Source organism: Dermacentor albipictus, chromosome 1 (assembly GCF_038994185.2).
Source record: "Dermacentor albipictus isolate Rhodes 1998 colony chromosome 1, USDA_Dalb.pri_finalv2, whole genome shotgun sequence".
Lineage (NCBI taxonomy): Eukaryota > Metazoa > Arthropoda > Arachnida > Ixodida > Ixodidae > Dermacentor > Dermacentor albipictus.
Window position 1 is genome coordinate 185,200,194 of NC_091821.1, and position 16,730 is coordinate 185,216,923.

Sequence of the window (16,730 nt, forward strand, 5' to 3'; positions counted from 1 at the left end):
GAAGTTGGATGGAAACCAGAAACAATGGCAGCATTTTTGGACTCGGTTTTCAATGGCTGTGCACAATAACAAAGAGCTCAGCAGTGCTGACAAGTTTGATTACCTGAGCACTGTTGTCTCTGGAGCAACTGGAACAAGATGCAGTGAAAATCCTCAAGAAATGCTTTGGACATGAAAGTACTATTTTTTATGAGCACCTCCGAGATCTTCCATTCTGAGGCCGGTCTAGTCATCTTCGAACATCATACAACCTCGACACCTACATACCAAATCCAAGTGCATTTTAGGAGTTCCAAAGCCTTTGGAATGAGCCCCACTAATTATTGTTCCATGTTATGGGAGATTCTCTTGCGAATCCTGTAATCAGACTTGGTGCTGAAGTATCACAAGTTTACAAGAAGTAGACTGCGTCCGTGGCTGGGCCAACGACTAAAGCAGAAGATGACGCAACACAAGAGATGACAATAGCAGAGAAAGAACTAGAATGCATGTTGGAGTACTTTGATCATCAACTTCAGTGCCGAAGAGCTTTCACTCAACAGTAATCTCCGAAAGCATCAGATGCCATTAAATAAACTAAAGAGAACCTAAGGTCTGTTCTGCAGCACAGTGTGTCATGAGCAGTGGCTCTACAGAGCGTGGTGGATAAGCCTGACCTGTGCCTGTTGTGAATCAAGCAAGCATAGTGCCAACATCTGAGACAACAAAGACATGAGTGCGCCTTTTGGACGTGCTGTCACTTGATCAAGACAGCGGGGTAGCTGGCGGACCTTGAGGTCGACAATAATGTATACACAATAAAGTTCTCAATTGTAGGTGCTACTTAAAACAATTTTGATGGCTACATAAAAATGCAATGATTCGTAAAAGTGACTTTGTGTTATGCATAGTTCTGGTGCAAACAATGGATAGTGATGGTTCACCAGCCTTCATTCAATTTTCACAGGTGCTGAATGTCCATCCTATTATTCACTGCCGTCCAAGACAGCATGTTTTTATTAGAGGAATACTTGCAGCAAAGTTTATGAGAGAGAACCAGTTTGAAAAAGAAGCTGCTTCAGGAAATAAAGTGGTAAAGTCACCAATAGGCAGTTGAGTGTGCCTCAGACACCCTAGCCTACATCGACACATGGTGAAATACTGTAAACAAATAAAGTGCACTGGGTAGGTTTCCTAACTAAAAGTGAGCTAAGCAGGAGCACTGGCCTCACCACTTATCTCAGGGGCACACAGTAACAGCAAATTCAAGGTGACAATCCTGTGCAGTGGCCAGTTATCCACAAGCTTCATCAATGAAGGCACCATATTAGCTACAAGTCCTTCCTGGCTGTCTTGCACAAACTTATAGCACGTGGGCAAATGCGTGGGTGGACGGAGATGCTATAAGAGGGGGCCAAGAATTGATTTTGAGCACCTACCTAGGGTTCTTTAATGTGCACCAAAAGCTTGGCAGATGAGTGTCCCGACATTCTGCCTCTGTCATATTGTGGGTGCCATAGCCAGAAATTTAACCTGCAACCTCAAGCTTAGTGGCACATCACCATACATAGCCACTGAGCCACCAAGGCAAGTGAATTTGCGAGACATTAAGTTATAAAAGCAGAAAATAAAGTTGATAGTGCCAGTGGACTGACTTTCTCACACAGAAATGCCTACAGACAATGCTTATAGTAGCTCCTGGAGGACAAACAAACAAGGAGAGCAGTGCAAGGCACAATGCTATACGCCTAGAGGTACAGTAATATGTATTACAAAATAAAGAATGTGACCTTTGAAATTCAGGTTGGTGCATGAAGTATGCAAATGTATTCATGGGTAGATGCGTCTCAAAGCTCGGTTCCAACAATGTAAAAGTGCAGCATCATGGAGTAAAACAGAACGCAGTATGAACTCACACTGAAAAAATATATGCAGACAACTTACACTTTGTATAGATGTCCTTGAAGACAAAATTCCCGTGTTTCACTTTCACAGAAAATTCTAGAGTGGATTGTAAAGAAGAAAAAGATTTACAAACCAAAACTTAGGCACGTGCTAGAAGCTGAAACATCGCAACACTGTCACAGCCACAATGTCATAAGCCACTGGCACAGTCAGTGTGCCCCCAATTTCTACTGTACATAAAAATCGATCAGTTTCATTGATGGCTATTCCCCCAACACACAGACAAAAACTAACTTCAGAATTCTTCGCCAAGCAATGCCATGCACTGTACGAACTGGAAACCACACATTTCTGATCACATTTCTCAATCTTTCACACTTCAAGACTACTTAAAAATAAATCTTTACAGGAGTCGCTATCAAAATAAACGTTCACCACATGTCACACTTCACAAATCGAACAGTAAAAAATAAACTGCAAAAGAGTACGCATTTGGGCTGGTTGGTTCATGATTACGAGCAATAAAAACAGCGCTAAATGACGGGACGAGTGAAGGGACACAGACAACGGCGCTGACTAACAACCAAAGTGTGTTTATTCCGTCAGTCAGCATATATATGCTCCGCCGCTATCTGAAACCACAGAATCTACAGGATATGGCATGCGCAGGGGGAATTGCAATTAATGTGATAAGAAGGCAATCTCCTTCGGAAGGAGAGAAATGGAAATGGTTTCAGATAGCGGCGGAGCATATATATGCTGACTGACGGAATAAACACACTTTGGTTGTTAGTCAGTGCCGTTGTCTGTGTCCCTTCACTCGTCCCGTCATTTAGCGCTGTTTTTATTGCTAGTAAAAAATAAGCTCTTCAGCCAACTCAGCTGCACAATATATATATATATATATATATATATATATATATATATATATATATATATATATATATATATATATATATATATATATATATATATATATTAATAGCAGTTCAAGCCTTATGTTGCCCAACTTGCTGCTTCGACACCTACACTGCTTTAAGCATTGGCACATACTCTAGAGTGTGCATTGTTACAATTCTGATGATCTGGCATACTGAGTGCAATTTAATTTCTTCAAGCCAGTTTATTAATCAGTGTTTTAACAGTGTAAGTACAACATGTTATGAGAAATGCAACTCCTCATGTGCAGTTTTCACTGAGACAAAAGGACACAGTCAATTTCAGCCCAACCTTGTGCAGCAGCTAGGCTAGCGGTATGTCCTCTTATAGCCTTAACATAGCCCAATCCAATGGCATTATTTTTACTAGGAATGCCAGATTTAACAGAGACCTTGCCGTCAGTTCAAGGTGCTTGGCTATGCCAGCTTGTTACCAGAGAAAAACAAAATGAGCCGATTCATTATAGTGCAAGGCTAGCAGAGATGCAATTTACGTAAGGAATTCGTGACAGCTATTGTTTTAGAAGCATCAAAGAATGCAGGAAAAAAGGAACCTTCTAGAAGCTTGCTAATAGGAATGAAAGCAAATACTTCCTGCATGATTAGTGACATACAGCTATTTTTATCACCTCATACAGCATCAATCTAAACGAAATATACATTAAATTTTTTTTTTAATGTGTAGTCTAACTTATTAGATATAAGCACAGGCTTATTGACTGTCAGTGATGCTTGCATTTGTCGTTTTTCAACATTACGGGGCCGGCGCAAAAGGCCTGTGAATGTTCTAACAATTATAAATTAAAAAACTTTGGAAAGTGCATAAATTCAAGAACTTGAATTCTGATTCAGAGAAAGAAGTTGATTATGAGCTGTCTTCAAGGGGCAATGACGAAGAGGCCTGCTGCCAGTTCCTAATAAGCATGTCTTAAATTTGTTTGAATTTCCAGGTTAAAGAATTTTTAGATGTACAGCAATATATCTAAAAAAAATCAGCATTTCAATTTAAAGCCTGCAAATGTGCAACTTAGACATTGAATTTGTTGCACTTCAAAAAAAAAAAAAACATCCGGCCCCCAAAGAGTTAAAGAACTGATTTAATAATCAGCCAGGTCATCAGAAATTGATCTCAATGACTGGACCAGAGTAATTCCACAGCTTAAAAGGACTAAATGTGGGAAAATTTCAGAAAATTTGCAACACTCCCAACTTCTTTCTATTACTGCCCCTCCTTTCACCTTGATCAGGTACTGCCAGGCCTTGAACCATGAGGTGGAAATTGCGTTCATTAGATGTAAATGATACATCTGTCAATAAATAGATTTACTGGCAGTTATGATGCACCGCCCCCCTCACCCGCTCCTAATCCCTTTTCAGAGTTCCGTGTATGTGTGTGTTAGTCCTCGCACTTGCCCATCTCAGCTGTTCGTGTGCATGGTACGAAACAATGGAATGTTGTTGCTAAACCCCAGGGTCGCCATCTCTTTGTGCGTACGGATTTTGCAAGATTACTTTCCAAGAGATCAGAGGCACAAAGGCCAAGTGTGGCGTGCTTTTGTGGGAGCAGCTTCTGCATTCTTGACCCATCACTGACTGTAGCCATCTTCAACAATCTTTAGATTAGCTTCAATATGCACCTGGCTCACCTTGGTATTTCAGATAACACCTGAAGTAACTTGTCTTCACTCTGTCTGCTATGCATTCAACACAGCCTATTTGTCACGCCATTACCCCAGATGTTACGCTGCAAGTCCTTCAATTCATTCAGCACACCTATGGACTCAATGTCCATATGGTACAACCGAGTACCAGACTCAGAATCCAGAGGACCTCCATTCCATCATTTAAGTAGGGTGATGATCATGATTATGGGAGTTCATTGGCACCTTTAACGCCCAAACTCTGTCGACTGAGGCTAGCTTAGCAGGACTCTTTCAGGAGCTATCAGGCAATGTTTGGGATATCATTGGCCTTAGTGAGATTAGAAGAACTGGTGAGGCTTATACAGTGCTGACTAACGGTCAAGTCCTCTGCTATAGAGGTCTCCCAGAAAAGAAGCAATACAGGGTAGGATTCCTAATCTATAAGCACATAGCGGGCAATATTGACAAATTCTACAGCATCAATGAGAGGGTAGTAGTAGTTGTGAAGAGGTATAGATTAAATGTAGTACAAGCCTACACTCCAAGATCCAGTCATGATGATGATGAAGTAGATCAGTTTTATGAAGATTTTGAATTAGCGAGGAAAAAAGTGCGTGCCAAAAAACACACACAAAGGAGAGGAACACTGACAGACATGGACAATCGCTGCTTTTGTAAAATGAGTTCTTGGGCGAGTTGGTTACTTATCGCAGGCACAACAGCAGTGCCTTTACAACTCAGTATACTGTAGTAATGGGTGACTTCATTGCAAAACTGGGGAAAAAGCAGGCTGGCGAACAAGTAATTGGCAACTACGGCATCGATTCTAAGAATGCTAGAGGAGAGATGCTAGTAGAATTCGTGGAAAGGAATAAGCTGCAAATAATGAACACCTTCTCCAGGAAGCGTAGCAATAGAAAGTGGACCTAGAAACGCCCTAATAGTAAAACAAGAAATTAACTAGATTTCACACTTTCTGCCGATCCCAGCATGGTGAAATATGCTGAAGTGTTAGGTAAAGTCATAGGTTGGTGAGGTCTAGAATTCACCTCAATTTGAAGAAAGAGTAAAATTGGCCAGGAAGAAACAGGCCAACCTAGATGCAGTAAGGGTAAAAGCAGACCAACTCAGGCTGCTACTTGCAAACAAATATGCAGTCTTAGAACAGTGAGATGAAGATGACATGGAGGTAATGAATGAAACCATAACTAGGCTGGCTTCAGAGGCAACAACTTAAGTGGGAGGCAAGGCACCAAAGCAACCAGTAGACAAGCTCTCCCAAGTAACAAAGGACCCAAACAAGAAACAACAAAGAATGAAAGTTGATTAGATTATGGGGTTTTACGTGCCAAAACCACTTTCTGATTATGAGGCACGCTGTAGTGGAGGACTCCGGAAATTTTGACTACCTGGGGTTCTTTAACGTGCACCTAAATCTAAGCACACGGGTGTTCTCGCATTTCGCCCCCATCGAAATGCGGCCGCCGTGGCCGGGATTCGATCCCGCGACCTTGTGCTCAGCAGCCCAACACCATAGCCACTGAGCAACCACGGCGGGTGAAAAAGAATGAAAGTGTCCAACTCAAGAGATAAGATAGAATTCACGGAACTGTCAAAACTAATCAACAAGGAGAAAATAAGGGATATTCGAAATTATAACGTGAGGAAGTGGGGAAGCCATGAAAAATGGACGCAGCATGAAATCAGTGAGAAGGGAACTTGGCATAGGACAAACCAAGTTGTATGCACTTAAAAATATCTTCAGCAATCTCAAAGGTATAGTAAAACCAGCGGAAGAATTCTATACCGACCTGTACAGTACCCAGAGGAGCCACGATACCTCCATTCGAAGCAGTAATGAACAGGTTGCAGAGACTCCTTCTATAATTAGCAATGAAGTTAGAAGGGCCTTGCAAGACATGAAATGGTGAAAAGCGGCAGTAGACGATGTAATAACAGTCAATTTAATCAAAGATGAAGGAGACAATGCTTGAAACTGGTGGCTCTCTATACAAAGTGTCTACCGACTTCAAGGGTCCCAGAGAACTCGAAGAATGCAAACATTACACTAATCCACAAAAAAAAGGAGACATTAAAGAATTGAAAAATTATAGGCCCTTTAGCTTACTCCCAGTATTATACATAAAAAAAAGTCACCAAGATCACTTCAGATAGAATAATGGCAACACTGGACTTTAGTCAACCAAGGGAACAAGCTGGCTTCAGGAAGGTATACTCTACAATAGATCACATCCATGTCACTAATCAGGTTATTGAGAAATCCGCAGAGTACAATCAGCCTCTCTAGATAGCTTTCATAGATTATGAAAAGTCATTTGATTCAGTAGAGATACCAGCAGTCATAAAGGCATTACATAATCAAGGAGTACAGGCTCATAAATACCTTGGAAAATGTCTACAGAGATTTGACAGCTACCTTAATTCTACACAAGAAAAGTAGGAAGATACCTATAAAGAAAGGGGTCAGACAAGGAGACACGATCTCTCCAATGCTATTCACTGCATGCTTGGAAGTATTCAAGTTATTAAACTGGGAAGGCTTAAGAGTAAGAATCAGCGGAGAATATCTCAGCAACATTCAGTTGGAGATGACATTGTCCTGTTCAGCAACATCAGAGACGAGTTACAACAAATGATTGAGGTCCTTAACAGAGAGAGTGTAAGAGTGAGGTTGAAGATTAATATGCAGAAGACAAAGATAATGATGAATAGCCAGGTAAGAGAAGAAAAGTTCAGGATCACCAGTCAGCCTCTAGGGTCTGTGAACGAGTACATTTACTTAGGTCAATTACTCACAGGGAACCCTGATAATGAGAAGGAAATTCCCAGAAGAATAAAAATGAGTTGGAGCGCATACAGCAGACATTGCCAGCTCCTGACTGGAAGCTTACCATTATCATTGAAAAGGAAGGTGTACAATCAGTGTATTTAACCAGTGCTGACATATGGAGCAGAAACTTGGAGACTGACAAAGAAGATCGAGACCAAGTTAAGGACCGCCCAAAGAGCGATGGAACTAAGAATGCTAGGCATAACGTTAAGTGACAGAAAGAGAGCGAATTGGGTCAAAGAGCAAATGGGTATAGCCAAGATTCTAATTGACATTAAGAGAAAAAAATGGAGCTGGACAGATCATATAATGCGTAGGTTAGATAACCAGTGGACCATTAGGGTTAGAGAATGGGTGCCAAGAGAAGGGAAGTGCAGTTGAGGGCGGCAGGGCGCCAGGAGACTAGGTGGGGCAATGAAATTACGAAATTTGCGGGCAGTAGTTGGATCGGTTGGCACAGGACAGGAGTAACTGGAGATCGCAGGAAGTAGCCTTCGTCCTGCACGGTCATAAAAGATGATGATGATGATGATGATGATGATGATTTGTCCAAGGGCCAGATGTGGCGAAAGAGTACTAAAAAGGCCATGATAATAGGCTGTCACTGGTATATGAACTATGAATATCGAGAGGTGGATGAAACACGGCTGTATAGATGCCTATAAAATTCACTGAAAAGTGCATAAAACCTTCCACTCTGTGAAGAAGGATGACCAGCGAAGCTGTGTGTGTGGGCCCCTTAATGGCGAACTGCACCTCTGCCAATGGGTCGCATGGTATTGCACTATGTTCGGAATCGTCCCACGTAGGGGGAGTGCTTAAAGCCTGCTTCACCTCCGCCGCGGGTCGGCCCGGTAGTGCATTATTGTCACGTGGTAGTGACGGTCAAAAAACAGTAAAATAGCCGATGAGCATTGGTGTACGCAGCTACTCGGACAGTCCTGAGCCAGTCCTGGACAACAAGGGTGCGATCTTGTACGCGTTCCAAAATAGAATGGAGGCGGTTCGTTCCACCAAGCCAAATACGATTCGTCAATTTGAACCGTGCCGAACGCCATGACGTCAATTGCGGCGTGATATCTGCTATCAATCATTCCGTGTCGTCTGCTATCGGACGAACGGAACGGAACATACCGCCTATTTCGTGACGTAAAGAACGAACCGCCTCCGTTCTATTTTGGAACGCGTACAAGATCGCACCTCAAATCGACGAGCACCCACTGCGAACTACATGTGGAGGACATACAGGGTGACGGACATAAACGTTTAAGGTGGTGGCAACGGTAGGTTGAGAGGTCTGCAAGCACCTGTGTCGCTGAGACAGCAGCAGCCGATGCCATGTTGCAAAAGTAGTGATGGCGGGGGAGGCGGCCGTGGGCGCTGCCGCCGATTCCTTGACCACATTCTCTTGGAAGCTCCCGCTGGCGCTCAGGACGAGCGGATTCCACCTTTCGAAACGGTGCACCGCACAGAAACACATGCCCAATGCCTCTCCTCCTCACGCACTGCACGGCCTGTCATTGGTCGCCTTCTCCGCCCCCTTTTCCTCCTCCTTCGTCGCCTTTCTTCTTCGGGAGAGAGCATCTTCCTAGGTCTGCCCATCTTATCGGTGGATCGGACACTGAACCGCCGGCGCACGCCGCGTCTCTCCACTAGGAGTGCACATGCACGTCAGAGCATAGGTCACCGCTTGGCGCAGCCAATCCCCCACTGCGCACCTCCTCACCCAACCACCTGTGCTGTGACGCACGATCCTAGCTGTTGCCTATGTCTCACCTAGCCTTTCCTCCTCTCCACTTCCATTTGCATAGGTGCGCCCGAGTTTTGAGCAGTCGCCAGGCACGGCTGGAACTCAAGCTTAAACAGCTCCGCAGATATACGCATTAAAACTAGACAATGATACATGACGTGCTATCAAGACACACTGTATTACGAAAGGTGATATACTAAGATATTTAGAACAACGGAAAGCAGAGCTAGTTGGTAAGAATTCATTATGCAAGAAAGAGGTGAGGCGTGCAGACAGGACACAAGAGTAGAGAAGTGGACAACACAAACGCATCACCTGCTGCACACCTCACCTCTTTTTTGCATAATGATTACGAAAATACATTGCTACAAGTCGCACTAATGCCTCACCAGGGCAGTGGCGTAGCCGGAAATTTCGTTTGGGGGGGGGGGCTCACCTTGCAGCTCGGCCTCCTTTTCACAGAAATTGTCGAGGGATCAAATACATTAAACATTAATAACTGCATTACCATTGCCAAAGATGCTGCGACCAAATTCTTGAACACTACGCACTGTCATGACAAATATATATTTTTTCATAAAAAAATATACTCGTATGTCTAAAAAATTCTGCCCGAAATAACTGATATCAATACTTCCATGTTTTCTGTATATTTAACAAGTAAAGCAAATATCACACGAACTTTACAATTATATCAGTTTGAAACCAGCAAAGCAGCGAATGCCGCTGCTATGAAGAATGTAAAGGCCATGAACAAGCTGAGGACAAATATTTTAATAAAACTTTGTTAGCCTCCCTGCCTTTCTCTCATTTGCAGCTCCCTCTCTTTGTCATTCAAGAACCCTGTTTACATTTTTGTACATATGCAACGACCAGGGAAAAATCTCAATGACGCTGTCCTTCATTAGAATGTATTGCGCAGGAACAGCTGTCACCGGTCGTGTATTGTAATTGCTCCGACATTATAGTCGCAACAAATGAGCACACATAAAAAGCAGGTGTTCTGCAACATATAACAGGGTGAATCAAATGAAAGTGAGTCAATGCGAATATATGACAAAAGGGGCACTTTATTTAAAAGTAGTCTCCATGAGCCTTTAGACATTTGTCCCGCTGACTACCGAGTCGCATGATTCCCGCCTCATAGAACTCCTTGGGTTGCTGCTTCAAAAAGTCTGTAGCTGACTCTTTCACGTCATCATCCCACATGAGTCTGGTTCCCTTGAGTTGTTTCTTCAAATGCTCCAAAATGTGTAAGTCCCAAGGTGACAGGTCTGGGCTGTATAGCGGATGTTGCAGCGTTTCACACTTGAACTTTGCCCGTTTTGTTTTGACCACATCAGCTATGCAAGGACGGGCATTGTCGTGGAACAAGATGACCCCATTCCTTAATTTTCCACTTCGTTTGTTCATGATTGCAACACGCAGCTGATCTGACGTTTCACAATATCGGATACGATTGACAGTCTCTCAAGGTTTAGCAAATTCAATCAATAATACGATCCCCTAATTCTGCCGTAACATCTGGAAGCGTCCGTTTTGGGCCCTCTGCTCTTCTTGATTTATATTAACGATTTTCCTACTTGCTTTTCTTCCTCAACTATCCAACTGTTTGCAGATGACTGCGTGGTTTACCAGAAAATTACTAAACATGCCAATTATCTCAACCTGCAGCGTGATCTAGAGAGGGTATTCGAATGGTGCAGTCAATGGCTCATGACACTTAATACAACTGAATGTAAAAGTATGCAAGTTTCTCGCCACAGCGCTAATCATTGTCCGCGTACTTATTGTCTCAATAATATTCCATTACCATCTGTTGACAGCTATAAATACCTTGGTGTTCACATTTCCTCTAATCTTTTGTGGAATACGCATGTAGAATATGTAACGAACGCCAATCGCATGCTTGGTTATCTGCGTTGAAACTTTTTTGATGCCCCATCATTCCTGAAGTTAACACTTTACAATACCTTGGTACGTTATAAATTAGACTACCCATGCACCATATGGGATCCTACTCGCTCGAACTCTTGAAGCCATCGCTGAGCATGTTTCATCTTATCGAATTATTCACGTCATTCTAGTGTCACATCTATAAAGAAAACCCTAAACTTGCCTGACCTTTCATTGAGTCGAAAGTCATCTCGCCTTAACCTTTTTCATAAAATCTTTTATTATAACAATGAGCTGAAGGATGTTCTGTTTCATCCACCTCATTGTATATCTTCAAGGACCGATCATCGCTTCAAGGTGGGTATAGCTTCTTGTCGCACAAAATTGTGTAATGGCTCTTTTGTTCCTAGAAGAAGTGTCGCATGGAACCACCTTCCCTCCACAATCACCAGCATAACTGATGACCACAAGTTCAAGATCGCTTTGCAAGATGCCCTGTAATTTTTTTTTTTTCTGCACGCCTTGCCATTTTTCACGCACTTCTTTCTATAGTGCCCTTGGGCCCTGAAAGTATTTTAAATAAATAAACAAATAATGGTCCCTGATGATCGAAAAAAAGGTCAACAACACCTTTCCAGCAGAAATGACGGCCTTTGCTTTTCTAGGGGGTGGTGAATTCAAATGTTTCCACTGTAAGCTTTGCCATCGTGTTTCAGGCTCGTAGTTGTGGCTCCATGATTCGTCCCCGGCCACAATTGCAGACAAAAATTCCTCACCCTCAATGTGATACCGGATTAGATGAGTCAAGGCAGCCCCGAACCTCTCCGTCTTCTGTCAGCGGTTCAAGATCTTGGCTATTTATTGAGCACACATGCGCCGATAACCGAGATGTTCATGAATTATGGTGTGACCGGAACCGTGACTGATGTTCACACGCCCTGCCAATTCATCTATGCTTATCCTCCGTTGTTGTCTAACCGGCCTTTGCAATTGTGTTGGGGGTGATTGCACGGTGGCTTTGTCCCGGTCTTGGATCATCTTTGCAACTTTTACGTCCTTCTTTAAACCGTTTGCTCGAGTGCTTCACAACGGCCAATGAAATGCAATGTTCAACGTACACGGCAACCATACGGCTGCCATGTACGTGCTTGAACAACATATTGCACAAATAACAGATGTTGCCTTGAGTGATTCTTGAAGTCACGTGTCACTATGAGCGACATCACAGTGCGAACACGTGTACATAGGTGCACTAGCACATGTACGTCCTCCTACAGCTCGGAGCGGAGCAGCCGTGAGGAGAAGGGAAAACGGCGTCCCGTTTGAAATTTCAGGTCTTTCTGCGGCACGTAGCAACGTAATACTCTGCAGACACGATCGCTATCGCACACTGTATGCTCTGCACTTGTCACCTCAAATGGCCAGACCTGGTGAGGGGCCCTTTAAGCATAAGGGCCTGGAAGCATGTGCCATACAAGTCGCTACTACCACAGCAACAGCCCCTGGTGAGAAGATGTGCTATGAATTGCATGGGCTTATAACACACAATAAATCAACATCTTGCAAAAATTTTAATCTGATTTATCATCATAAAATGGTTCTGCTTCAAGAAACAATACTGGGTGAAGGGGAATGTAATATTGGTGGGCTCGAGGAAAGTGCTTTTTTCGTTCTGCTTCTGCTTCCCAACACTCCACCAAGACGGAGAACGGTCAGCCTCTCACCACATCTACCACAGAGGGGAGATTCCGCCCCAGTAAGCAGGTAAGAATGGGTACCATATGGTTGTCCTATTCTCAGTCCACAGAACATGACATCAGTTTGTTGTGCTTTTGTTACCAAAGGCTAATTTCCTAGGTGCAGCTTAATTAAATGAAGTTCATTTGAGCTTTTGGCATCCCAGATGGATAGCCAGAAGTTTCTCAGGTTTTTGGGCAAGAAAGGCTTCAAATCTGTAGGCGGGGTAGCTATGGTAGAGTATAGGCTCCCGTTGTTATGGATGTAGCAAGTTTGTCTGCAAGCATTTTGCCCACTATGCCTTCAGAACAGAATTATGCTTTCTCAAATATTCAAATTACAATCTGAGAGCTATCATGTCTGTAGGTTGTGCATAAGTCATAGTTTACGATTTTTTCAAGTAATTTAGCTTGAGAAATTCAATTAGTTCAGTGAATTCCTTGCGTAACATGAACAGCCTGGGTATGCATGGTTCAAAAATATTTTTACCGATGCGATGTCCGACGCCCGATTTTCTGCGACACAGGCTCCTTAACGCTATTGCATCAAACAAGCAATCCTGCTTGTTTTAGTAGATATTCTTGCAGCCGCTTTGCAGCAGTACTTTTGTATAATACGGTTGGGTGCACCCGTGCTTGGGGCAAAGCTTCCTTCCAGCATACATAAGGTCGACCGCCACTGGATCCACTTGACTGGGCCGCCCAGCCCAAGCCGTGTGCAGCGAGCATGCACGGACAGATGTACATGTAGCGGTACATTCATTTCTCCATTCAGCTTTCTTACATGTAGTGAGAAAGGTTCTCTCATTGAAGGTCAATTTTGAAATAATGTGGCAGATGTCAAATCAACAGTTTTACAACACAGGTGTTCAGGATTAGAGTGCGCTTTGAGGAAATATGTGAAGCTTATATATGGTCTTTGCCGGTGGAATGACCACTCATTGGATTCTGTGTATATACTTTGTATAGGACTTGTTCTGAAGGCACCTGTGGCCAGACGAATACCTAAATGGTGAACGGGATCTGGAATTTTCAATGCACTCGGAACACCTGAGTGATACACCACGGAACCATAACCCAGATGTGACCATACAAGGCTCCTGTACAGGTTCATTAAGCATCCCCTGTAACTGCACCATGTTGTCTGTGCAAGAATTTTGAGAATGTTCATTGTTTTTAAACATTTGGCTTTCAGATACTTTAAATGTGAAATGAATGTAATTTTAAATTCAAGTATGAAACCTAGAAATGTGTGCTGTGTGATTAAAGGCAAGCGCTGTCCATGTGGATACTCAGCTCTGGGGCAAGGCCCCTCTTCTTTGAAAAGAGGACACAGGAGCTCTTCTGGGGATTCAGTTTAAAGCCTATCTCATTTGCCCATATTGAGACTTTGTTCAGCCCAAACTGAACAGACGCTCGCAGACTGTGATGTTACGCGATTAAAATCCAATCTGTGCATCATCGACATATACAAAATAAAACATGTTTTGTGGAATACACAAACGAGTTCATTTTAACAATAAAAAGAGTACAGCTAAGTATGCCACCCTGTGGTACCCCAATTTCCCATGTGAATGACCTAGACAGAGCATTACAAATTCTAACATGAAAAGTGGGGTGTGAGAGAACTTTCAATTATGCTAAGCATGTTGCTACAAACACACATTCATGATAGATCTCTGATAATACCGCAGTGCCATTTGGTGTCATAGGCCTTTTCCACATCTAGAAAAACTGACAAAGTATTATTTATGGGCAAATGCATCACAAATGCTAGCCTCAGCGCGCACAAGATGGTCGGTTGTGGACCGACCTTAAAAACCCCATGGGTAGGGATCAAACACTTTGTTTGATCCTAGGAAATGCAGAAGATGGCAATCTATCGTTTTGTTGAAAAGCTTACATAGGCAGCTTGTAAGTGCTATCATATGGTAGCTTGTTACCAAGGGTGGGTCTTTACCATGATTCAAAACTGGGACAATGATAGCCTCCTTTTATGTAACTGGAAGGTGTCCGGCTGCCCAAATGTTGTTAAAAAGTGCAACCAATGTAATTTGTTTGTCCTTGTGACAAATACCATGACAAATGCCATGACAAATAACTTGTCCCTGCAAATGCTGTGGCAGCCACACAGGTGCGCAAGCCACAAGACACATGCACAGCACCCTTGTCTATTCTTGATGATTAATGTTGTCACACCTAACATATTGCTACACAACGATAGCAAATTTTGCTCTGTGCCATGATGTCATGATAATGCTGACGGCCCCAAGGCGGCATTTCAAAACTAACATTACTATGAAATCAATGTATTTTACAAGTGCTTCCCAACTTTTGTACTTCTTAAGTCTCCTCCTTTTACATGCAGGTAGTGTGTGGTATAGTTTCTACAAGTTCGAAAATATGTGCGATTACTTGTTTTGTGGTAAAGTGAATTCACAATGATAAATTTCACACAAACACTGTTACTATGCCAGCTTGCAAGCACTTGTACAATAGGATGGTACACCTTTTCAATGAACCCAACGAAATTCACCATCGATGCCTGTGAGTGTAGCATATAGCAGGGAGCTTTAGAAATAGTGTACCCAAGCGGCTTAGCGTATGCAAGAACCCAAACTCAAATGTAGGACCTTTGCGCTCTTTTGTACACCCGGCAGTTTGCATTCGCAAATTTTCGGTACCCTCTTTCTTTCCCTATTATCAAACAAAGTGCAAGCAAATCTTCCAGTACCATCAATGTGACAGACCCGAACTGTGAAAACTATAGCTGTTTTCATCAAGTAGAACTGCATGCAACACTATAAAAACATCATTGATCGATTACAACTAAAGTGAAATTAACTGACCAGTTTAAATGGGACATCTCAGTGGCATAGGTGACACATTTCTGCTAACACAATTAAGTGCACAAATAGACACACATCACACAAGGAGCCATCGGACAGGATGAATGCAAAACGGGCCACATTTTCTACAGCTGGCACTTACTTTGTCCATGTCCCCTTTTGTGATGTGTTGACCAGATTAATTTTCGGTGGGCAATAGTTTGTTTTGGTGGTTTCTAATGATTGTACCACCTGATCATATATGTAAATACAAAACCACACAAAAAGTTGAACTATCAATAGCTTCAGCTCGGAACAGTCATGCCTTCTAGATAAGCCATTTATTTTAACACTTAAACAAGCGATAATGTTTCTCATCCAGCTTCTATTAGACAAAAACATTTATATGCATATGTCTGTCCGCCGAACACAGACATCTCAAAATGCAAAGTGTACTTCAATTTCTCGCTGCTGGAAACCATACGGTCTACCGAAACAACAACAAACTCAACAATTCTATCTGCACAGCTGTTGTTACATTACAAATACGTCAAAACTTGCAATTGCCACAGTCAACGACCTATTGCAAGTGCGCACACCGAAAGTGAATTGGTACAGGTCGTTTTGGTAGATAAAAATGCAACACCAAGGTGGTTCTGTTTCAAGGACCTCTGTACATGGCTCCAGCATACGTGAAAACAACCGTGTGCAGTTGAAGTAAACTACGCACTGCATTTATGTGGCGAGATGAGTGTTTATATAGACAAAATGTCATGTTAAAGAAGAAAAGAATAATGTCGGAGCCATGGCAAGCTTTGAAACCGTTTGTGCCTTTTGCCATAAGAACGCACAGACAGAACAGAGTTTTAGGAGAGTTGCAGTATCTCTTCAACTGCCCACGTCGTTTATGGGCAAAACCTGCGAAACCTGACAGCTCCGGGATGTTCGATATGCGAAGAGCGCATGTCAGCGCTGAAAAACTTACCTAGGGCACATCGTGTTCGCCAGATGTTTTCAATAAGACTCGCTTCATAAAATGAACGGCACACTTGAGCGATAGAGGCGATGTCTTTACCACTTAAAAAACTGAAGATTTTCGCCAAGAGTTCAGGAGGAAAGGACTCCATGGCGAATAAATTGATAGCACTAACGCTAACGCTACATTGGTGAACAAAAAAAAAGCATTTTTGGTTTCGGTCTCTCG

The 16,730-nt window shown here is 42.8% G+C and overlaps 1 protein-coding gene across 1 annotated transcript in view; it reads right to left on the reverse strand.

Moving 5' to 3' along the window:
• LOC135921953 (F-box only protein 31-like) overlaps positions 1 to 16,685 on the reverse strand; it is a 77,514-nt gene extending 60,829 nt beyond the window's left edge. The window contains exons 1-2 of the mRNA XM_065456381.2: positions 16,512 to 16,685; positions 1,924 to 1,980 (exon numbers count right to left, since the gene is read on the reverse strand). Coding sequence (XP_065312453.1) covers positions 1,924 to 1,980; positions 16,512 to 16,653 — 199 coding nt within the window. The 5' untranslated portion in view covers positions 16,654 to 16,685. The remainder of the gene's footprint in view (positions 1 to 1,923; positions 1,981 to 16,511) is intronic.
• Between the last annotated feature and the right edge of the window lie 45 nt (positions 16,686 to 16,730).